Here is a 19,236-nt window from a genome sequence, read left to right on the forward strand (position 1 = left end):
TGGAGTAGGCCTTGACAGTTTTAGGTAGACTCGAGGGGGAGACCACCACCAATGCATACTATCAGTCGAGTACAAGCCAGTCTATAGGAAGGAAGCCACGAGTCGATCCAGGCGGTTACAGAGCTCTTGCGTCTTCTACATACCATGTTCACACCTTGGTTACAAGTTATTTTTGAGGGGCGGCAACGACTGGTGAAGTGATTTGAAAAGCAATGGGGGATGCAACTATTCTCCACTCTACCCTGCCTATAGGAGTGCTTGATGCGACTTGATAGATCATATGGATTACAAGTAACCATAGTGCTGCATCGGGGGTGAGCAAGGGTGCACGGCAGGAAATGCGTTTGCATGGGACGGCACCCATAACTACTGTATGTACCCGCCGGTAGCCATGATAATACAATCCACCACCAACGGGATTATTCGTCCTTGCTGGACTTCGAGGTCTGCCGTGGCTCACGGAAGTTGACCTGTAACTACCATATCGCCGAGAAGAGTGTCAATATTGAGGAGAGCACAATTGTTTCAAATTGGGCTGGGGAGCTTTCAGCTGGAAATTGACCTTATAATATGCACCCATGACGGGCCTGCAGAAAACAGGTTGGTACTGACAGTACTTTGCAGGGGCCCTTTGCTTTTTCATCAAGCAGGTGGAAATGACTCTCCAGTGTCAAGCCACTAAAGCAAAAGCTATTGCAGCAGGAAGAAGCGCCACAGACGCGGTAAGCTCTCCCCCTGGAGCCGCCACCCTCAGTGCCGCGGGGCTATTCCTTGGTTCGCTACTCTTAGTGCTGCTCTGATTAGACGCGACCAGCTGGCATTGAAATTTACCAGTCGCATTGAAGCTCTCATCGTTTCGCGGCGCAAATCAATTACATTCATTCCCCATACCTAAACACTTCGCCGCTACCCATCCAAACACCTCATCATGGCTGCTGTAGGTTATCCCGTGCCGTCGCTCAGTACAAGCAAGGTTGACTGACATCTTTCAAATGTAGCCGGTAATGACCGTCTCCGAGACGAAGGACCTTCGAGGTCTCAACCTGATTGCAGCGCACTCTCACATCCGCGGTCTCGGTGTGGACGCAGATACCCTAGAGCCAAGATCGAATTCGCAAGGCTTGGTCGGACAAGAGAAGGCCAGGAAAGCCGCCGCAGTCATCCTTGAGATGATCAAGGTGGGAAAGATCGCAGGCAGGGCAGTCTTGATTGCAGGTCCCCCGAGGTAGATATTGCCTTCCCCGTATGCCTAGTCCAGTGAGATCGATCGGGTTGGCTAACTTGAGACCTTCGCATGTAGCACAGGAAAGACTGCCATAGCAATGGGCATGGCCCAGTCCCTCGGACCTGATGTGCCCTTTACATCGCTCGCCTCGTCCGAGATCTTCTCTCTCGAGATGTCTAAAACAGAAGCCCTCACACAAGCTTTCCGCAAATCAATTGGTGTAAGGATCAAGGAAGAATCCGAGGTCATGGAGGGCGAGGTCGTCGAGATCCAGATCGACCGCAGCGTGACCGGCGGAGCCAAGCAGGGCAAGCTTACTATCAAGACGACCGACATGGAGGCTGTCTACGATATGGGCGCCAAGATGATCGATGCCATGACCAAGGAACGTGTCATGGCGGGCGACATCATCAGTATCGACAAGAGCAGCGGCAAGATCACTAAGCTGGGACGCAGCTACGCGCGGAGTAGAGATTACGACGCCATGGGCGCCGACACAAAGTTCCTGCAGTGCCCCGATGGCGAGCTTCAAAAGCGAAAGGAGCAAGTACACACCGTCACGCTGCATGAAATTGACGTTATCAACTCCCGTACCCAAGGCTTCCTCGCTCTGTTCAGTGGGGACACGGGCGAGATTCGCAGCGAGATCCGAGACCAGATCGACACCAAGGTTGCCGAGTGGAAGGAGGAGGGCAAGGCCGAGATCGTGCCCGGTGTATTGTTCATCGATGAGGTGCACATGCTCGACATCGAGTGTTTCAGCTACATCAACCGGGCTCTCGAGGTTGACTTGGCACCTGTCGTCATCATGGCGAGCAACAGGGGCAACTCCAAGATCAGAGGCACAGACTACCGCAGCCCCCACGGTCTGCCTCTGGATTTCCTCGACAGAATCGTCATCATCCAAACCATGACCTACGCGGCTGACGATATCAACAAGATCCTAACCATTCGTGCGCAGGAAGAGGAAGTTGACGTCTCACCCGATGCTTTAGCCTTGTTGACAAAGATTGGGCAGGAGGCCGGCTTGAGATATGCCAGCAATCTGATTACGACTTCGCAGCTCATTTCGGCCAAGAGAAAGGCAAAGCAGGTTGGTGTGGACGACGTACAGCGCAGTTTCAAGCTCTTCTACGACCCCAGTCGCAGTATTGCTTTCGTGTCGGCTTCGGAAAAGAGGCTGATTGGCAATGATGGAGCAGTTGACTTCACGGTTACGAATGGCCACGGCGAGGCGATGGACACCACTTAGAAGGATAACAATGTAGCGGCAACGCAATAAATGTCACTAGTTCTCGTTGTTTTTATGGCGTTTTAGGGGCTAAAAGCGGAAATGGATATTTCATGAGAGGTGCACCTGTCAAAGTCATAGAGAGAGTGTCTTGTAATATCATGTGGATTGGCGTAGGAATCTATTCTCATGAACTCATACTATCACAGCCTTGACTGTCCTTTCATTCATGTTGTCTCGTGACCATGGCTGTGCTACACAATGCCACTTTTGGGAGGGGTTGGGGGGAGGTTTTTTTTCTTTTTCCTTGGTGAACAGAAGTCCCGGCCCTTTATTACTACTGCCATGATTCTATCCACAGACCGCCCTACAGTTTGGGCTGGTCGATTCATTTGCCAGCGTCAACCTTGGCGACGTAGGCCAAGAGGTCCAGGACACGGCGGGAGTAACCCCACTCGTTGTCGTACCAAGAGACGAGCTTGACAAAGTTGTCGTTCAGGGAGATACCGGCCTTGGCATCAAAGATGGAGGAGTTGGTGTTGCCAATCAGGTCGCTGGAGACAACCTCATCCTCGGTGTAAGCAAGTACGCCTGCGTGGTATCACATGTCAGCGAATGTCACAATGTTTTGCAGATGAATATTCCACTCACCCTTGAGGGGACCGTTGGCGGCCTCCTTGACGGCGGCCTTGATCTGGTCGTAGCTGGCACCCTTCTCAATGCGGACAGTCAGGTCGACAACGGAGACGTTGGCGGTGGGGACACGCATGGACATGCCGGTGAGCTTGCCGTTGAGGTCAGGAATGACCTTGCCGACAGCCTTGGCGGCACCGGTGCTGCTGGGAATGATGTTCTGAGCAGCGCCACGGCCACCACGCCAGTCCTTGCCGGAGGGGCCGTCGACGGTCTTCTGGGTAGCAGTGTAGGAGTGGACGGTGGTCATGAGACCCTCGATGATGGTGAACTTGTCGTGGATGACCTTGGCGAGAGGAGCCAAGCAGTTGGTGGTGCAGGAAGCGTTGGAGATGACATCGGCCTTGCCGTCGTAGCTGGACTCGTTGACGCCCATCACGTACATGGGGGCATCAGCAGAGGGGGCGGAGATGATGACCTTCTTGGCACCGCCCTTCAAGTGAGCACCGGCCTTCTCGGTGGTGGTGAAGACGCCGGTGGACTCGACGATGTACTCGGCACCAGTGTCCTTCCAGGGGATGGCAGCAGGGTCGCGCTCGGTGTAGAACTTGACAGTCTTGCCGTTGACAACGAGGTCGTTGCCCTCGACCTTGATCTCACCCTTGAAGTTGCCGTGGGTGGAGTCGTACTTGAGCATGTACTCGGCGTACTTGGGCTCAATGAAGGGGTCGTTGACGGCGACGATCTCGATCTCCGGGTGCTCGACAGCATTGCGGAAGACGATACGACCGATACGGCCAAATCCGTTGATGCCGACCTTGACCATTTTGACTGAGATTCAGGTAATATGGGTTGCGGGTGGGAAGAGGAGTGAGGATGGATAGATACAGGTCTGAGTATCAATTGAGGGGTATGAGAATGGAGAGAACAGAAGCTTCCAAAAGGTCTGGGTGGAAGGGCTGTCACTAGATTTTAATACTGTCGGGGTTACAGTAGTAGCTCTGAGCTACTTGCAGCGCGAGTGGGAGAGGAGAGGGATGACGGTGGGATATGGTGGGGTGATGTGATGACATGCCAGCAACACAAACGTTGGGCAACCACAAACCCATACAGTATTCCACAATGGAACACCCTGCGTGAGGAGGGGCAACTGGCCGTGCGGCTTCTTGGGAGAAACCGCGTTCCAGCACGGGCGGCGCGGCTGGTCTAGATGAAAGCTACTTCCCGGGTACATCTGCTGCACTTGCCCCTCCATAGCTACAAGTATGATAAAGCACCTTACCGGTCCACATGCTGCCAGACACGATAAGACACGCCGTTTGCTTCCTGCAAAGTTTTACCGTACCTGGGACGATTGATTTCGTGTCTTCAGATGTATTGGGGCGTGACCTTGATGACTGCGAGTCTCTCTTCGGAACCAGAGAAATGCAAAAAGAATTACCCAATATAAGGCCATGTATTCATAACGCTCGCTCCGACCTTGGCTGAATTGAGTTTGCTGCCGAGTGCCTGCAAACTCAAAAGGACCCCGCGCTGAGGTAGAGCCGCCGGTACTCCTAACATTGAGCTTCCAGGACAGTGCGCAACCAGCTCTCCCATTATCTGATCCGAAGAAATTTTGCACCTACTTCGGAGGTCGAGGCCTCAATGCTTTCATTAAATCACTCATTTCGTGAAACGATATATGACAGGATCAGACCAACAAGATGTTTCTAGAGCAACCAAGAAGATTCAGGAAGATTCAGATAGACCTAATACCATGTATATGCCATGTACCGCGTCGCGTACCGAGTGTATCCTCGTTACCCCAGATTCACGAAAACCACTCGGGCAGCGTTGCGGAATCTCGGTTCGTCCAGGACAGAGTATAACGATTCTGCCCGAGGATAGCTCGGTCGGTATTTTAAAAGTGACCCAGAACCGTTATTTCGGGTATATCAAGGACGAGATGTCTCGAGACCCTTAAAACTGGACCTCTCCTGACTTCACGTTGTCGTTTCGGTGTCCGGGTGCATCTCCGGAACTTTCAAAACATTCCCAGAAAAGCTTATCGTCTGTCCTCGGACAACGCCAAGCGCTATCTTGCTTCCAGCCGCATTCATGGTGCTTTGCTTTTAATTTTGAAATCAAGTATTACAATTCGCCAGGCGTCATTTTGCGTTGCAGTACATCGCTTCAGTACGTCCTACGTACGATATCACGGTCATATCCAATCATGGCCTCGCTGCTATCAATCGTTCGTTGGCCTGCGAATCCCACGCTATGAGTCAATGAAAAGGACATCAGCAAGCAGCTACCCTAAGCAGTCCTTGGCTCGCCGAGCTCGCAAGTCAATGAAACTTGATTACGGAACTCCTGCGGTGACAAGACTGGGTCTATTTGAATAGGACCGAAACGCTGTTGCGGCCAATAGCAAACAAGAACATCTGGGCGTGTTTGGGACTGTACGAGAACCGCCGTGGCTAAAACGCGCATACAGTACCCAGAAAGTTCCCCGTCATTACTAATCTCGTACTCACGGTTTCTGAGGCATTGATTATAGAGGTGAAAAAGAGTCGCAGTCAACCACGCAGACCACGTACTGTTCAACATGGTCTAAGTCAGCAGGTCCACTATGCGCCGAGCTTATCGTCAGGGGACCCTGCTTGGTGCCATCGTAGGGCTGAGCCCAGCGGCCGGTACCTGCCACTTACCCATCAGAAGATCATGCGGATTTTTTTGGCATGTTACTCGACCGACATTGCCAAGAACGACTCAGATATATCGGCAATGCCGTACCCGTGGTAGCGATCTCGCCGAAATGAATTCGAGTCGGAGTCCGAGAGATGACGAGATAATAAGTCGCTGTCTATCGCCGTTACCATCACACCCGCCCTAGGACCCACAACTCAGTGTAGGGGGTAAAGATGCAATATCCGGTCGCAAAACTTTGTTCTCAAAGGCCTTGTTCTATTAACTAGTTTCACCCGTTACAATAAAGATCTTCTTCAGTCCAAGCGATTGGAGTTGATTGGATTTACTGCCAGCACTGTTAACATGGCAGTGTTCGGTCTATTATAGCACGCTTGTGAGCGGTGTGCTTCCAAGTACATATTCATTATTCAGATATGTTCTTCCCTTTGCATACAATGGCTAGCCATTCATAGATGATGCTTCCGTCCTCTAAACCCAAGTCCCTGACCATAGGTAGAATGGCTCAAAGCTGTCAAAGGGATGTAGCTTAACCGCTATACCAAACTCGACACCAGTCGGAATAATAGCAGAACCGCAAGTCATAGCCAACAGTGCTGCCCCTCTGTATCGTATTGACAGTCTTTGTACGGCTGGCAAATTCGTGGGACTATTACTTCGAAATCAAAATTCTGGGGCGGCTCTTAGGGGTGTCAACTGTGATTATATCGATCCCCGTCGCGTGGATCTAATATCGTCTTATTTCATGCTGATCCGAATCCAATGCGCTCCTGGGTCCAGAAAACCGGCGGTTTTTGCGAGTAATTCTTCAGGTCATCATCAATCCTCTGGCTCTTATCTGCACTGAGGGCAGCGCATGCCTTTCCGAAGTCGCCGGCATGCTCGAATTCGATGAAGATCATGAAGTCATAAGGGCTGTCGGCCTCAGGGGCCAGCTTTTCGGCCCTCCAGCTCTTGGCGTAGGGCTGCCAGAAACCGAAAACCATGGGGACATGGTTCTTCAGGTAGTAATCAAAATTCATGTTGGCACCCTTTGGGTAGGCAGCAACAACGATTTCAGCCATCTTGATGATGAGTTGATTTGGGATAAGCCTCGAGAAACGAAATGCTTCGCCGCTAGTTAGTACTGGGTGAATTCTCCGCCAAATCAGACAACTCACAAAGTATGCAGTAATATGATAGGAAAACACTACTCGGTGCCGGAAGCTATTTGGCTAGAGGATGACAAGTAATCTCCTGTACAAACTGAATCAGAACTTCTTTATATAGTTCTGTCATACTGAGTGGCCCCTTTTCACCCATGGGCAGTGGTTGTACAGCAACAACTGAAGTGGATCTGCTAATACTACTAAGGCGATCTCAATGAGATCTGGCAGGTGGGATCTACAGCGTAGGGACAAAAGACATGCCAGTCGATTCCAAATGATGCATACTTGACAAACTTTTTCACCAACAGTGTCGGCGCTTCCCAGAATCCTCAATATTTCCGCCCCCGACTATTATAGCCTGCGGGCCGCTTGGTCAAGCTTCTGGGAGAATATCATGCTATACCCAATCCGGACTTTTGGTGCTTGCGCCAGGCCCGCTATTTGAGGCACCGTCGAACAATGCCTGTTTGCAGCCGCGGCTCTTGTGTCAAAAGGTTGACGAGTCGCATCGCATCAAGGCAAATTTCGACGAAGTTGTGGAACACATCAAGTGATGACTAAGGTCGTTCCGGGAATATGAGCCGCAACGCAGTTGATTCAGCAACGTACAGAGAAAGAGATGATGAGTAGAGATCGTACGTTCACTGTGCCGGTCACAAGACGCCAGAAGTTGTGGTATCACCTCACACAAGGTGAAAGTGGCTGGTAAATCAATGAACTGAATCCCTAACAACAGTGGACGTTTCTCAGCATCACATCCAGTACTGCCAAAAAGTCTTCGTTCTGCCAGGGACAAACATGGTAAGCTGCGATCGTCTCTGAGCGTGGTGAACTAAAAGTTGAGTTCGTCCGCCGCCATGGTGAAAATGCGCTCACTCTATTAAGGCAAATGCAATCATGGATAGACACCAATTTGGTCATACCAAAGCCCTCAATAACCAACTTAACCTTAGTGAAGTCCCACCTGCACAGGATCTCTCTGCAGCTACGAAATTGATAGTACTAGATTCGCTCAAAATGGTCAAAAGCAGAAAACTGGGTCCTTCTTTTGTGGGCTTATCGGAAACTCAATCAGGAGTAACATGGCACTCATTGCTCCAAGGACATTCTTGGGAAGTTCGAAATGAGTCGAGATGTTTTCTGTTTCACCCTTCCTTGGTGTTCATCAACATGTTGCTCGAAGGATGCTATGCCTGTCAAGCCCAAGCGGATTGGCGGAGACATTCCGGATCAGATAGTTCACCAGAGGCTTGGCGAACATATTCTAGGGGTTGACCTGGCCTTATGTGCCATAGAAAATAAGCAACATGCTCGAACTTGCTCGCAAGCGTCTATTGAGCTGATTTTTGATTGGATGGGAAGTTCTGCTATAGTACCCTTTCGGGCTTCGGAACCAATTGTAACCTGATGGTCCCCACCGTTTTGGTTCAGGACCTTTACATATTCCGTCAGTGCTGCGCGGCAGCGTTGAACATACGGGGAGGGCATTCACTGCAACAAAATAGAGAACAGGATTGGTGCAGGCTTGTCAGGCATTATTAATCCATCCTGCATTTTAGGACACAGAAGCTTATGTTTACTTCGTAACCAAGATCGGATCAACTCGCTACCCCTTGTCTTCATGTATAAAAGGGAAAGGAAGTTCCACAACTCAATAGTTACGGTGACAAGAAACCACATACATGCAGCTTAGTAAATTCGAATATGCTTCCTCACGTGTTGAAAACGCTCTTATGTTGTATGCTCAGCACAACAGCGTTTGCTCAATCCCAATTCTACTGGCCCGCGAAACCTATAGCTCAACGCCACGGTTCGTTACACCAACCCGTAAAGTAAACACGGCCATCGCTGATTCGTGGCAGTAACGAATGAAACGATCCCTACCAAATGGGCCGCCGTTATCTTCGAGGCTTTCCTGATGCAAGACCTGATTGGAATTCTTGACCCCTTGCAGATTGTCGCGCACCAGCAACATCTTGAACTGTCCATTCTCGCCGAGACGCTAGATCCCGTGACGACGAAGCCCGCGAGCGTAGCCATGAATGCTTACAACTCGACTTGGTGGCCAACGATTGTGCCGACGCACACATTCGCCACGGCGCCCGAGGACATCGAGGTCCTGATCATCCCCGGAGGACCGGGAGTGAGAAGCCCCAACGTCACAACGATCACAGACTTCATTGCCGCACGTTACCCAAGCTTGAAGTATCTGATCACAGTATGCACGGGTGCAGGCCTTGCGGCGAGGTCGGGCGTCCTGGACGGTAGGAGGGCGACAACGAACAAGGCAGCCTGGAGTACTATGACGGCTTACGGGCCGAACACGACATGGGTCAGCCCCGCGAGGTGGGTTGTCGACGGAAATATATGGACTTCATCAGGCGTGAGTATTAGCCTCACATTTCACCACTGAGCAGGTGGCTGACATTGTCTATCAGGGTACTGCTGGGCTCGATCTTGTGTTTCCCCTCATTGAACACCTCTGGGGCACACAGATGTCAGACTACGTACAGGGCCTTGTGGAATACGTCCCACATCCCCAAGACTTCGATCCATTTGCTGCGCGGTTCAACATCACACCTACTGGCGCCATTTCTGAGGACTCTGGTCCGATTCTTACTGCCGGGTAGGAATCACGCTGAGTCTTCACCTTTGAAGAATAGTCTGCGTGGCAAAGAGGCAAAAGTCGATGCAACACAAGTTCCTGTCTAGTATTTTAAGTCAAATCAAGGACATAGTTTTGTTTAACACTATCCAAGGTCTATTGGTTGTATGCAATACTTTTTTGTGTCCAGCAGAGCAGCTGAAAATCATGGTGACCTCGGTTCCCGAGAAGACATTAACGAAGATTAGAAGGACCAACCACTTCAGGCGAATGACTCTATTCGGCTTGCAACGCAGTGTATGATTTCGCTTGATGTCCTGGTAGATGATGTCCAGCTTTCGGTATATAGTGGCCGTCAGGCCGTGTAGCAGCTCAGCTATGTCGTTTTCAATGCTAAGGTCAACTTAGGCATTACAGCCTGGAAGGGGCGCTTGCAAAACTATAATGCTGGCGGGGAAACCTTGAAGTCAGGCATGTTCCGGGGCAGTACATAAGATAACAACTTTAAACTGACCCGCTATGACCGTGCGGCTGTATTGTGGCAGTGAGAACTGAAATATCACGTGACTTAGCCTGGAGGCAGTGTTCACGACTTTACCAACATCGGGCCTTCGCCCAGTTCGCGATTGCCATCAGCGAAATTGTTTTAGACTGTCGCAGAGCAACAAAATGCAATGATCACTGGTATCCAATGCCGAAACTCGGATACTCGAAATCGCGCAATGGTTGCCAAAGATGCAGACAGCGTAGGGTGAAGGTACGAATTCCAACCTCGAGACGATGAAAATCCACGAGAAAACGGTCTCACCAGCTCCCAGTGTGATGAAGCGCGACCTCAATGCAGTGCTTGCGTTCGGCACAAAGTCACATGCAGTTTTGTCGCAGCACAAGCAAATCCTGGTGCTCACCATGAATCGAGTGTGCAGAGAGCTTCCGTAACCTCTGCAGAGGTATGTAGGAATTGGCGCAACTTTGTAGAGCATATTAGCACTAACAAAACGCAGTTCAACTCGAGCTCGACGGAATCTGAGCGAAAAGAACCTGACGCATACTCTCAGTATGGCAGGTCAGCATCTGTTAATATTGGGGGATCTCCGGCCATATTGAATGAATCACCTTTGCTTCCAGCACCTCGATCGGACCCATTTCCCCTTTTCTCCAAATATGTCCTGCCCCAACACGCAGAACGTCAAGACAAGACGCCGTGGGTGACGGATTTGGAGTTGATGCATCACTACAGCACAACGACTTGTTTCACCTTTCCTCGAGGCCAGGAGGTCGGCCACATTTGGCAGTCCGCAGTTGTGGAGCTTGCATTAAAGCACGTGCCTCTTCTGCATCAAGTTCTCGCTATAACAGCATCACATCTGGCTTATTTGCGTCCTCATCAAAGGCAGTCGTACGCTTTAGTTGCTTCTCAGCATCAGAGTGATGCTGCTAGAGGATTACGAGGCGCCCTTGCCCAAATCACATCAGACAATTGTCATGCTTCCTTCGCAGGCGCCTCACTCTTGGTGATCGGTGCCTTTGCTGCTGCTGCCTCCTCTAACAGCAACACCCACAGCGCTAAACATCAGCCAACTATGGCGGATATGCTTGATGTCGTTCTCTTAACAAGGGGTATGGCCGCTGTTCTACATTCTTCAGAGCCTACCATTCAACGAGGGCCTTTTGCCGACCTTTTCATGCAGATGACATACAGTGCACCACAGATTTTCTTGGAGGCTGTTTGTGGAAAGTTGCATGAGCTAAGCATTAAAGTTCTAGAAGATCATTCCATTGATCAAGATACTGCACGCATTGTCAACTTCGAAATTCATAACTTGATCACTTGTATCAAGGACCAGATACACAAGGCGGCAGTACCTGTCCTAAGAATACTCACTTTATGGCCAACCGTTTTATCTGACGACTTCCTCGGTCTTCTTAACCGCAAAATCTCACCTGCCCTTGTCGTGTTCACATATTACTGCGCTATAACGCATGAGTGTCAGGCATTTGCCTGGTATACAAGTGGATGGGGTATCAGTGTTGCCAGAGATGTGGAACGTTATATTCAAGAGCCGTGGGCGGATATAATCCGATGGCCAATGGACTGCATGAGTTTGCAGCGAGCCGCTTGATTCTTGTAAACCTAATTTGGCAGATGTTACCACTATCACTTGAATTACACATTGGCATTTATGAGATCTAACAATTCAAGATTTTAGGCACATACTGTATTTCACCTAGCGATAAGATTTTCTAGTCCTCCCAACCTGCCAAACTCATAGATTTTGGGCTCTGAAATACAAATATGGGTGTGCAAATCATAAATTGTGCGCCGCCAAGAACACTAGTGACCCTGCTTTCGAATCTGATAGGATTGCGAATATACTTAACCACTATCTTCTTCCATACCCAAACTTTCTCTGTCCATACAGACCACGAGCACACTCTTGACCTATCTGTTTATGTCGTGTATAACTCGAGACGATTTATACGGGTGGTGTTGAAAGGTTCGCCATGAAGTCGTGATATGGTATTTCTGATGTGCATTATAGGTCCAGTTGCTCATGCAATTTCCCTCGCTCGCTTGCGCAACATCTCGCGAAACAACGTAAGTTGAACTTATGCCCCAACGTGAATATGGTGACCTGCCTGGCTGACCAAGCTTCAATTGCTTAATACCAACGCACAATGTCGATTGCCCAGTCATCATGAATTTCCCACTTGCCGGACCTACTCTGCAACCCGCCTCGAGTCAGTCAACATTTTTCCTTCTGCGCCGCACCGACTTGCCCGGTCCTATCAGACTACGTTGTGGCTATGCACAATATTAACTTCTGCCTGGTAAGAATACGAAAAGTCAATCGTACTTTTAATCGATAATTATATAGCTAGTTTGTCTAGTCAACTATAGCATATTTAGGCTTCCCTAATTTCGATTTTTAGAGAATGAGAAAGCGAGCCAATGGTATGTGGATCCGAAGAATTGGTGGGTTCTCCAACCTTCGTTCCTCGGATGCAGCTTTGATTTGTGGGCAGGTCTGATACTTTCGGCAAAGTGAGTCGCTCTATCTAGGCGACGGATCGAGAAGGTCAAAATAAACTAATTGTGGCAACTGACATATTTGCACATCCCCAACTTGATGTTGGAACGCGAGTCGAGCCGAGTTAACCCCTGCTGTCTGCCTCCATGACGGTAGTCCATCTGATTCTCTCGCTATCGCAATCGGGCTCTTCGGCACTTACGCCTTGGCAACGTAGCTGCGGCCATTTAGGATATTGGCCATGTGTTGTACTACATGACCTTACAAGTTGAGGCCGATGGGTCTGCATTGCGCTCCGCCCAAGGGATCGATTGCGATCTCCTGAGATAGTCCTGCAGTAATGTTCTGACTGGCCAAGATGATGCAGTATCCCGGAATTTGGCCCAGCAATGAGTGTTGCATCATGTATAAGAAGGTAATGGTCGACCGCTTGGCCAGAGTCGCATAAGAACACCCATGCCTCTCTTCATCACTCAAATATGCTCGTCCTTACTCTATCTTTGGTCGCGCATCTGGCAACCGCATCTTGTACAACAAATGTCTCTGAGATACCAGTTACCACATTATCAGAAGGAGCACTTTGTGCTTGCCACCAACTATCAAACACATATGGAAATCTTACGCTCTTCGGTAACTCTTCTGGTTACGTAGAACGAAGCACTGATTTCTGGGACATTCGCTCTGACCTCTTACCGGAGTGTATCTTTCTACCAAATGACAAGGATCAGGTCGCTCATGCAGTCAGCACGTTTGCATCTTGCGGTGCCCAGTTCGCCATGCGCGGCGGGGGGCACATGAACGTCAGTGCATGTTGTCTACTGATTATGTTATCATCTGACATTTGTTTCGTATAGTTTCCTGGATCGAACAATATTGATGGTGGGGTCTTGCTTGCTCTCAGCAATCTGAACACTGTCAAAGTATCGCAGGACAACTCAACCGTCGAAGTTGGGCCAGGAAACCGTTGGGTTGATGTCTATGAGGCGCTATCTCCCCATGGCCTTTATACGGTAGGGGGCAGGCTCAAGACCATAGGAGTGGCGGGACTCGAACTTATCGGCGGGTTTCACTACTTCAATAACAAATATGGTATGGCCATGGACAACGTAGTCAGCTACGACGTAGTGCTTGGCAATGGCACCCAGGTCGTGGCAAACTCGACCTCGAATCCGGATCTCTTCTGGGCCTTGAAAGGAGGGGCAAACAATTTTGGTGTGGTCACCAAGTTTACTCTCAAGACCTATCCGATTCCGCTGGTGAGCACGACTGCTCAAATTCACAACGAGTCTGCTGTGCCGGATTTTATCGCCGCTACAACCGCGTTCGCCCGTCATGATGACCCAGATATTGCAGCTGGCGCCGTGATCAATATCAGTCTGAATTTTACAACCGGAGCGCTCACGACTTTGCTCCTCGGTGTTCAAGAAAGTACAGAATCACCACCGTCTAAGTTCGCTGATTTCTCCGATATCCCAGCTATATCCTCTACCAGTGCAGTTCTACCTCCTGTTGAATGGCACTCCCAATTCGAAACACCGAATCAGATGTTCAGGCATGTCAACAACGATAGCAGTCTTCTAGGTCGAGCATTTACTAACAAAAAAACAGGGTCCAATTCGCTCACAGAACAATGAAGCCAGACACAGAGCAGCTTCAACGTATCTACCAAGATTGGAGGAGCAAAATCGAGATCCTCAGTGATGTGGAAGGCCTATTTGCGACCTTTGTCATGAACCCATTGCCGAAGAGTGCCTTGAGTGTTGCAAAAAACAACGGTGTTGGCAATGTTTGGGGCCTTGATGATGACGAGTCTTGGATACGTAGGCATTACCTGACCGTGAACAAAATACTCACAAACATTACTAACTCCTTTTTAGTATGGCAAGTGGTCAATACCTGGGACAACGCCAAAGATGACTTACGAGTCACCAACTTCGCCCGTTCATTCATCGACTACTGGCATCAGGATAACCAAGACAAAGGCCTGTCTTCCGAGTTCATTTACATGGGCGACGCTGCAGAGTTTCAGGACCCCTTCCCTGGCATGCCACTAAAGAATGTGAACAGAATGAAGAGCATTAGGGCAGCGTACGATCCGCTGGGTACTTTCACCAGACTCAACTGGGGTGGATTTAAGCTCTCTCCCTAAGCACCTCGCCCTCCTCTTCATTAATTCAGGTTTACAAACAACCCTGCGGGCTGCTCGAGTTATTTATGGGCGAGACCAACTGCTTTACAAAGGCAAACTTAAAGCAGGATGGTGTGACACTCTCAGGCATACATAATACACTATCTTCTAGCATCAGCTGCATATATTGGAGCAGCATTTCTGATCATTACATCATCTTCACATGAGCTCCATAATCTAAGCTTGCATGTATACTTATTAGAGGAAAAGTGTCCCCATTATGAAATCTATCTAGGTTGGGATGAATTCTTGGCTTTAGAATAACTTTATCCAGACCATTGCAGATTAGCAATTGGTCATTTTGGTATACCTAAGGAATGGGTAACATACTGATTGATCTCGAGTTGAATTCATTCGAAGAACCAATGATACTATTAAACGTTTCTTGCAGATGAGTGTTTGCCTTCAACCAGACTTAACTTCCCAGTTCCGTGACAGTTTGATGGATCGCTGACTGTGCCTCAGTATTGAATCCTTTGGGTGTGCTGGCTCGTCTTGGCATCATGTTGATCTCAGGCGTAGCAATACGCCAGCTTACGTGACGTCAAGTGGCAACTATTCACGATACATATTATGTTACTCGTGCTCACTTTTGAACCGGCGGCAAAGAATTGAAAGTTCGAAGAATATCACCTTTGACCATTAACATGATTTTGAATTATCGCGCATCCACTTTGTTTGTGGCAGCCTCACTCATTACGGCGTTCACTTCTAGCTGTTGTGTACTAGCCTACGATGCTACCAAGCGCGAGTGCAACGGGCTTCTGTGCTTGACGTCTCTTATCTGGTGCGCGACCAGCTCATCAGTCGACCCTGGGCAGGAAGGATGCTCATACCCCGAAAATGCTTATCCTTAATTTGATCGTGGAACGCCCTCCAATCCGGCACTGCTTCTCACGAGCAGTACATACAATATCACATGGGACAACGCAGACCCTAGATACCTAGTGCTCATACAGTGGTCCTTCGACGGCGGAAGTGATTCAACCACCGTTGGCGCAAAGTGGGGAATCAGTACGGAAACTAGGAAAGCAAATCTACTAATAATATAAGACGCAGGTCATATGTAGGCCATGTACTGACTTGCTTGGCCTCTGTAGATATGACGGATTCCTTCTGTCTTTTCACGCCTGACGATGTCTTCAACCAATTCCCGAATCAGCTGGCCCCGAACTTAACAGGCGACGCAGCAAAAGGACTGGCAGACTCGGACATCGTCAATATCGTCAGTATATCTCAGCCAGAGGTCTGAGGTGCACGCAATGTTATCTCTTCCTCGCAGCAATTCACTGTTCAGGATAGTTGGGTAAGGCAGTTCATAGAGACTGCAGAAAGCAAAACATGCAAGGTTTGTTATCTAAATCATTCCATATTCGAGTATGGTCGTGTGTTATGCCAGATCGAGAATCGTTTCATGGGGGAAACAACTGACACTATGTGACATAGGCTTTGTATTATAAGTGAAAGCTAGGAGTCGGCATTGGTGTGGGAGTCGGAGTGCCGATCATCATAGCATTGACGTGGCTCAGTACTTGGGCAATTATGCGACGTGGCCAAAGCCCTAGTAGAAACTTGTTTGAGCATAAGTGATACATTCCAATAAAGCATTATTACTAACACATAACGCTTTCTGAGAATTTGTATGGATCAGACGCACGTATAGGTTAGCCATGATGCTTGATTGCAGCCATGTAGCAGGGACTATGGAGGCATTCCTGGAAACATCCGAACCCGGCGAATAGTCAATAAATCGAATGGCAGACGATGGCATATTTAGAAAGATGTATGCGCGACCAGGACTTTCACAAACACATCAAAAGCGCCTGTTTATAGTAACATCCGAATTCTCGGTCTGAAATAAAGAATTACCAAATTTAGTCTGCGAAATATCCCATCAAGAAATGTCGCGATCAAGCGGGTGGATGCTCAGGGCAAGTGGTTGATACAAAAGTACATATATACATGTTACAGTTGATTGGTAATAGCCTTCCACTGATACCATACGAACACCCTCCAGATATACCACGGATCTGTAGATGCTTCAGATTGAAAAGTAACATCATGACAAGGGATTGGGTAGGCCATCATAGTCACAACGATAGACGTTGCTCTTTTCTAATATGACAGTCCAGCTCTGCTTGCCTTCATCCCGAGTCGTGATTTTGAGACGTATATTCTGCTTAGGTCGTGGCAGGGTCGGTGTCCCCGACTTCACCGGCAGCGCCCGCTCCCAACTCCTGCGACTCACCTGTGTCAACTGCACCCGCAAAATCAATAAGGCCGCCGCGATTAGTTAGCACTAAAGAACCTTGTGAATTTCTCTGTCTATGACTGACCCAGAGGGCATCGGACATAAACGGACTTAGCGTCGGGACGAGGAGTTAACGACTATAAGACGTTTATAACTCCTGCCCCGCAACAGGATGAAGCATAGAATGGCAAGTTCACCAATACTAGGCCTCCATATGATAGCGAAAGTTCAAGCTAGAGCTCAATCTCGCTAGGAGTATCTCAACGATAAAGCCCGGGCTCTGGAGGCTGTGACCGTCAGTGTCTGGCTATAAAAAAGGTTCTAATTCCGGTGACGTCGTAATAAAACGTGTATATGCTCCCAAAACATCCTCGTTACTGGCATCCTGCACACAATGGATAAAGCAAATACAATACCGTACAATCTTCCTAGCGATGCCGTTTGGTTCAGTGAGTTGCTTTCTGCCAACGCATTGCTAGAATGGCCAACTGAACACATAAAGTCACGGGATGTTCCTCCGGCATCGGCCTCGCGTTGGCACAGGCTATCGCCAAAACACCAAATAGAGTAGTCACAACCGCTCGCAAGCCATCATCCCTGGCTGATATTCCAGACAACGCCAATGTGCTCAAGCTGGCGCTAGACGTAACTTCGGCGTCTGCCATCGACGACGCCCTTGGTGCCGCGGTCTCGAAATTTGGTCGTATCGACGTGGTCGTGAACAACGCCGGCTACGCCCTGGTCGGCGACACTGAATCCGCGGGCGACAAGGAGTCGCGAGCTCTCATGGACACCAACTTCTGGGGGATGGTAGACGTCTCAAAACGTGCTATGGGCATTATGAGAGACGAGAATCCAAAGACCGGGAAGCAGGGCGGCGTTATATTGAACATCAGCTCCATGGGTGGCGTAAGCAAATTTCGGGAAATTTCTTTTTACCCTTTTTAGCATGTCCATGGAGCGCAATCTGCTTATTGAAGGCATATAGTTCTTTATGGATACTTCACAATACTCCTGAGACCCCCTCGACAAACCAAACAGAAGTAATTGCTAACTCCGAATACGACAGTGGATGGGATATCCAGCTGCTTCATTCTATCACGCAAGCAAGTTTGCGATGGAAGGCTGGACGGAGGCGGTGGCGAAAGAGCTTCCAATCGAGTGGAACAGTACGCCAATCAGACATAACACATGAGAAATATCTGTTTGCTAATATTGCCCTTGTAGTTCATCTATGCAATATTGAACCCGGTGGTGTTAAGACCAACTACGCCAGCTCTTCGCTCAAGTACATGGCTGAGCGTCATCCTGCATACTCAAACCCTGCGTACCCTAATAATGCAGTCATAGCATATATGGAGGACCCGAAAAGCAGAGATGGTTGGGTAGGCGCGGACCAAATTTCTACGGCAATCTATCAACTCGTAAGTCGGGGCCAGCGGATCCCTATTAGATTACCCCTTGGGTCTGACTCGTGGAGCGCGATTATGGCCGATCTGGAGAAATGTAAGGTGGACTTTGAGGAATTGAAGGAGTTCAGTAATGGTGTAAATCGCCGTTCATGAATTTAACAGGGGCATCTCAGCCACCAGCAGATTCTCAAACGCTTCGTGAGCTGAAAAGTTTGAATGTCTAAGTCGTCGCTGGTAATCCTAGCCGGCTACAGGCAGATTCAGGGTCAAAAAACGTGATAACGATATACTGATCATCTAAATCAACCTCCTCACAATCGTATCGCGCTTTTTACTTTAAAGGGGTAAAGACACAGACAACAATATATATCTGAAACGGTTCCGATCATCAGTAATTAGTTGGGCCTGGGATGTGAAGATGTCTTGTAGGACGTCAAGTATACCCATTGCGGGGAGACTTGGCCGTCCCTTTGTCTACGAATGCAACTCCTTGCCTTCGAGTGGAGACTTTCTGCAGGACAAGCACTGCCGCTTGAGACCTTGGTCCACATCTACGCGACATCATAGAGCTTCATGTCGTTACCAGCGGGACGCCTGTGAAGTGGTAGGCTGTTCGGTAAATGCGTCGAGGGAGAAACTTACCTCGTTGATGAGAAGCTTAGCGAATTAATGACCAATATCTGAACTGAACCCTGTTACTACGGTTTTTGGCATCTTCCACAGTATGTACCACGCTCGACAATGTCTGAAATTCGGTTTCCGGTGTGTTGCATCTTGAACATAGGTACACTGGTGTAGTTGTCGTAGTATCCACACCCCT

The 19,236-nt window shown here is 49.1% G+C and overlaps 7 protein-coding genes across 7 annotated transcripts; 5 read left to right on the top strand and 2 right to left on the bottom strand.

Moving 5' to 3' along the window:
- The first annotated feature begins 814 nt into the window (after positions 1 to 814).
- Positions 815 to 2,603, top strand: BKA67DRAFT_553629 (RuvB-like helicase 2). The gene is made up of 3 exons (XM_046101920.1): positions 815 to 937; positions 999 to 1,225; positions 1,301 to 2,603. Exons 1-3 carry the CDS (start codon positions 929 to 931, stop codon positions 2,475 to 2,477), a joined length of 1,413 nt encoding a protein of 470 aa, XP_045961151.1. The 5' UTR covers positions 815 to 928; the 3' UTR covers positions 2,478 to 2,603.
- BKA67DRAFT_553631 (glyceraldehyde-3-phosphate dehydrogenase) lies at positions 2,604 to 4,161 on the bottom strand. The gene is made up of 2 exons (XM_046101921.1): positions 3,108 to 4,161; positions 2,604 to 3,047 (listed from the first exon to the last, which is right to left on the bottom strand). Exons 1-2 carry the CDS (start codon positions 3,913 to 3,915, stop codon positions 2,845 to 2,847), a joined length of 1,011 nt encoding a protein of 336 aa, XP_045961152.1. The 5' UTR covers positions 3,916 to 4,161; the 3' UTR covers positions 2,604 to 2,844.
- A 2,362-nt stretch (positions 4,162 to 6,523) lies between these two features.
- Positions 6,524 to 6,844, bottom strand: BKA67DRAFT_655221 (uncharacterized protein; the record flags this gene model as incomplete). The annotated part of the gene is made up of 1 exon (XM_046106719.1): positions 6,524 to 6,844. The coding sequence occupies one exon, from the start codon at positions 6,842 to 6,844 to the stop codon at positions 6,524 to 6,526; it is 321 nt and encodes a 106-aa protein (XP_045961153.1).
- Positions 6,845 to 8,526: 1,682 nt separating this feature from the next.
- Positions 8,527 to 9,691, top strand: BKA67DRAFT_553637 (DJ-1/PfpI family protein). The gene is made up of 2 exons (XM_046101922.1): positions 8,527 to 9,311; positions 9,367 to 9,691. The coding sequence occupies exons 1-2, from the start codon at positions 8,847 to 8,849 to the stop codon at positions 9,556 to 9,558; spliced, it is 657 nt and encodes a 218-aa protein (XP_045961154.1). The 5' UTR covers positions 8,527 to 8,846; the 3' UTR covers positions 9,559 to 9,691.
- Positions 9,692 to 10,157: 466 nt separating this feature from the next.
- On the top strand, positions 10,158 to 11,838 carry BKA67DRAFT_553642 (uncharacterized protein). Its single transcript, XM_046101923.1, has 3 exons — positions 10,158 to 10,290; positions 10,352 to 10,483; positions 10,538 to 11,838. Exons 1-3 carry the CDS (start codon positions 10,225 to 10,227, stop codon positions 11,654 to 11,656), a joined length of 1,317 nt encoding a protein of 438 aa, XP_045961155.1. The 5' UTR covers positions 10,158 to 10,224; the 3' UTR covers positions 11,657 to 11,838.
- Positions 11,839 to 12,634: 796 nt separating this feature from the next.
- BKA67DRAFT_553646 (FAD binding domain protein) lies at positions 12,635 to 15,197 on the top strand. The gene is made up of 4 exons (XM_046101924.1): positions 12,635 to 13,365; positions 13,420 to 14,117; positions 14,174 to 14,385; positions 14,443 to 15,197. The coding sequence occupies exons 1-4, from the start codon at positions 13,045 to 13,047 to the stop codon at positions 14,712 to 14,714; spliced, it is 1,503 nt and encodes a 500-aa protein (XP_045961156.1). The 5' UTR covers positions 12,635 to 13,044; the 3' UTR covers positions 14,715 to 15,197.
- Positions 15,198 to 17,224: 2,027 nt separating this feature from the next.
- Positions 17,225 to 18,702, top strand: BKA67DRAFT_174887 (short-chain dehydrogenase/reductase-like protein SDR). Its single transcript, XM_046095245.1, has 4 exons — positions 17,225 to 17,453; positions 17,507 to 17,913; positions 18,074 to 18,173; positions 18,232 to 18,702. The coding sequence occupies exons 1-4, from the start codon at positions 17,399 to 17,401 to the stop codon at positions 18,567 to 18,569; spliced, it is 900 nt and encodes a 299-aa protein (XP_045961157.1). The 5' UTR covers positions 17,225 to 17,398; the 3' UTR covers positions 18,570 to 18,702.
- Positions 18,703 to 19,236: the final 534 nt, after the last annotated feature.

The sequence above is a fragment of the Truncatella angustata genome (assembly GCF_020726525.1).
Source record: "Truncatella angustata strain MPI-SDFR-AT-0073 chromosome Unknown BKA67scaffold_2, whole genome shotgun sequence".
In the NCBI taxonomy this organism is placed as follows: domain Eukaryota; kingdom Fungi; phylum Ascomycota; class Sordariomycetes; order Amphisphaeriales; family Sporocadaceae; genus Truncatella; species Truncatella angustata.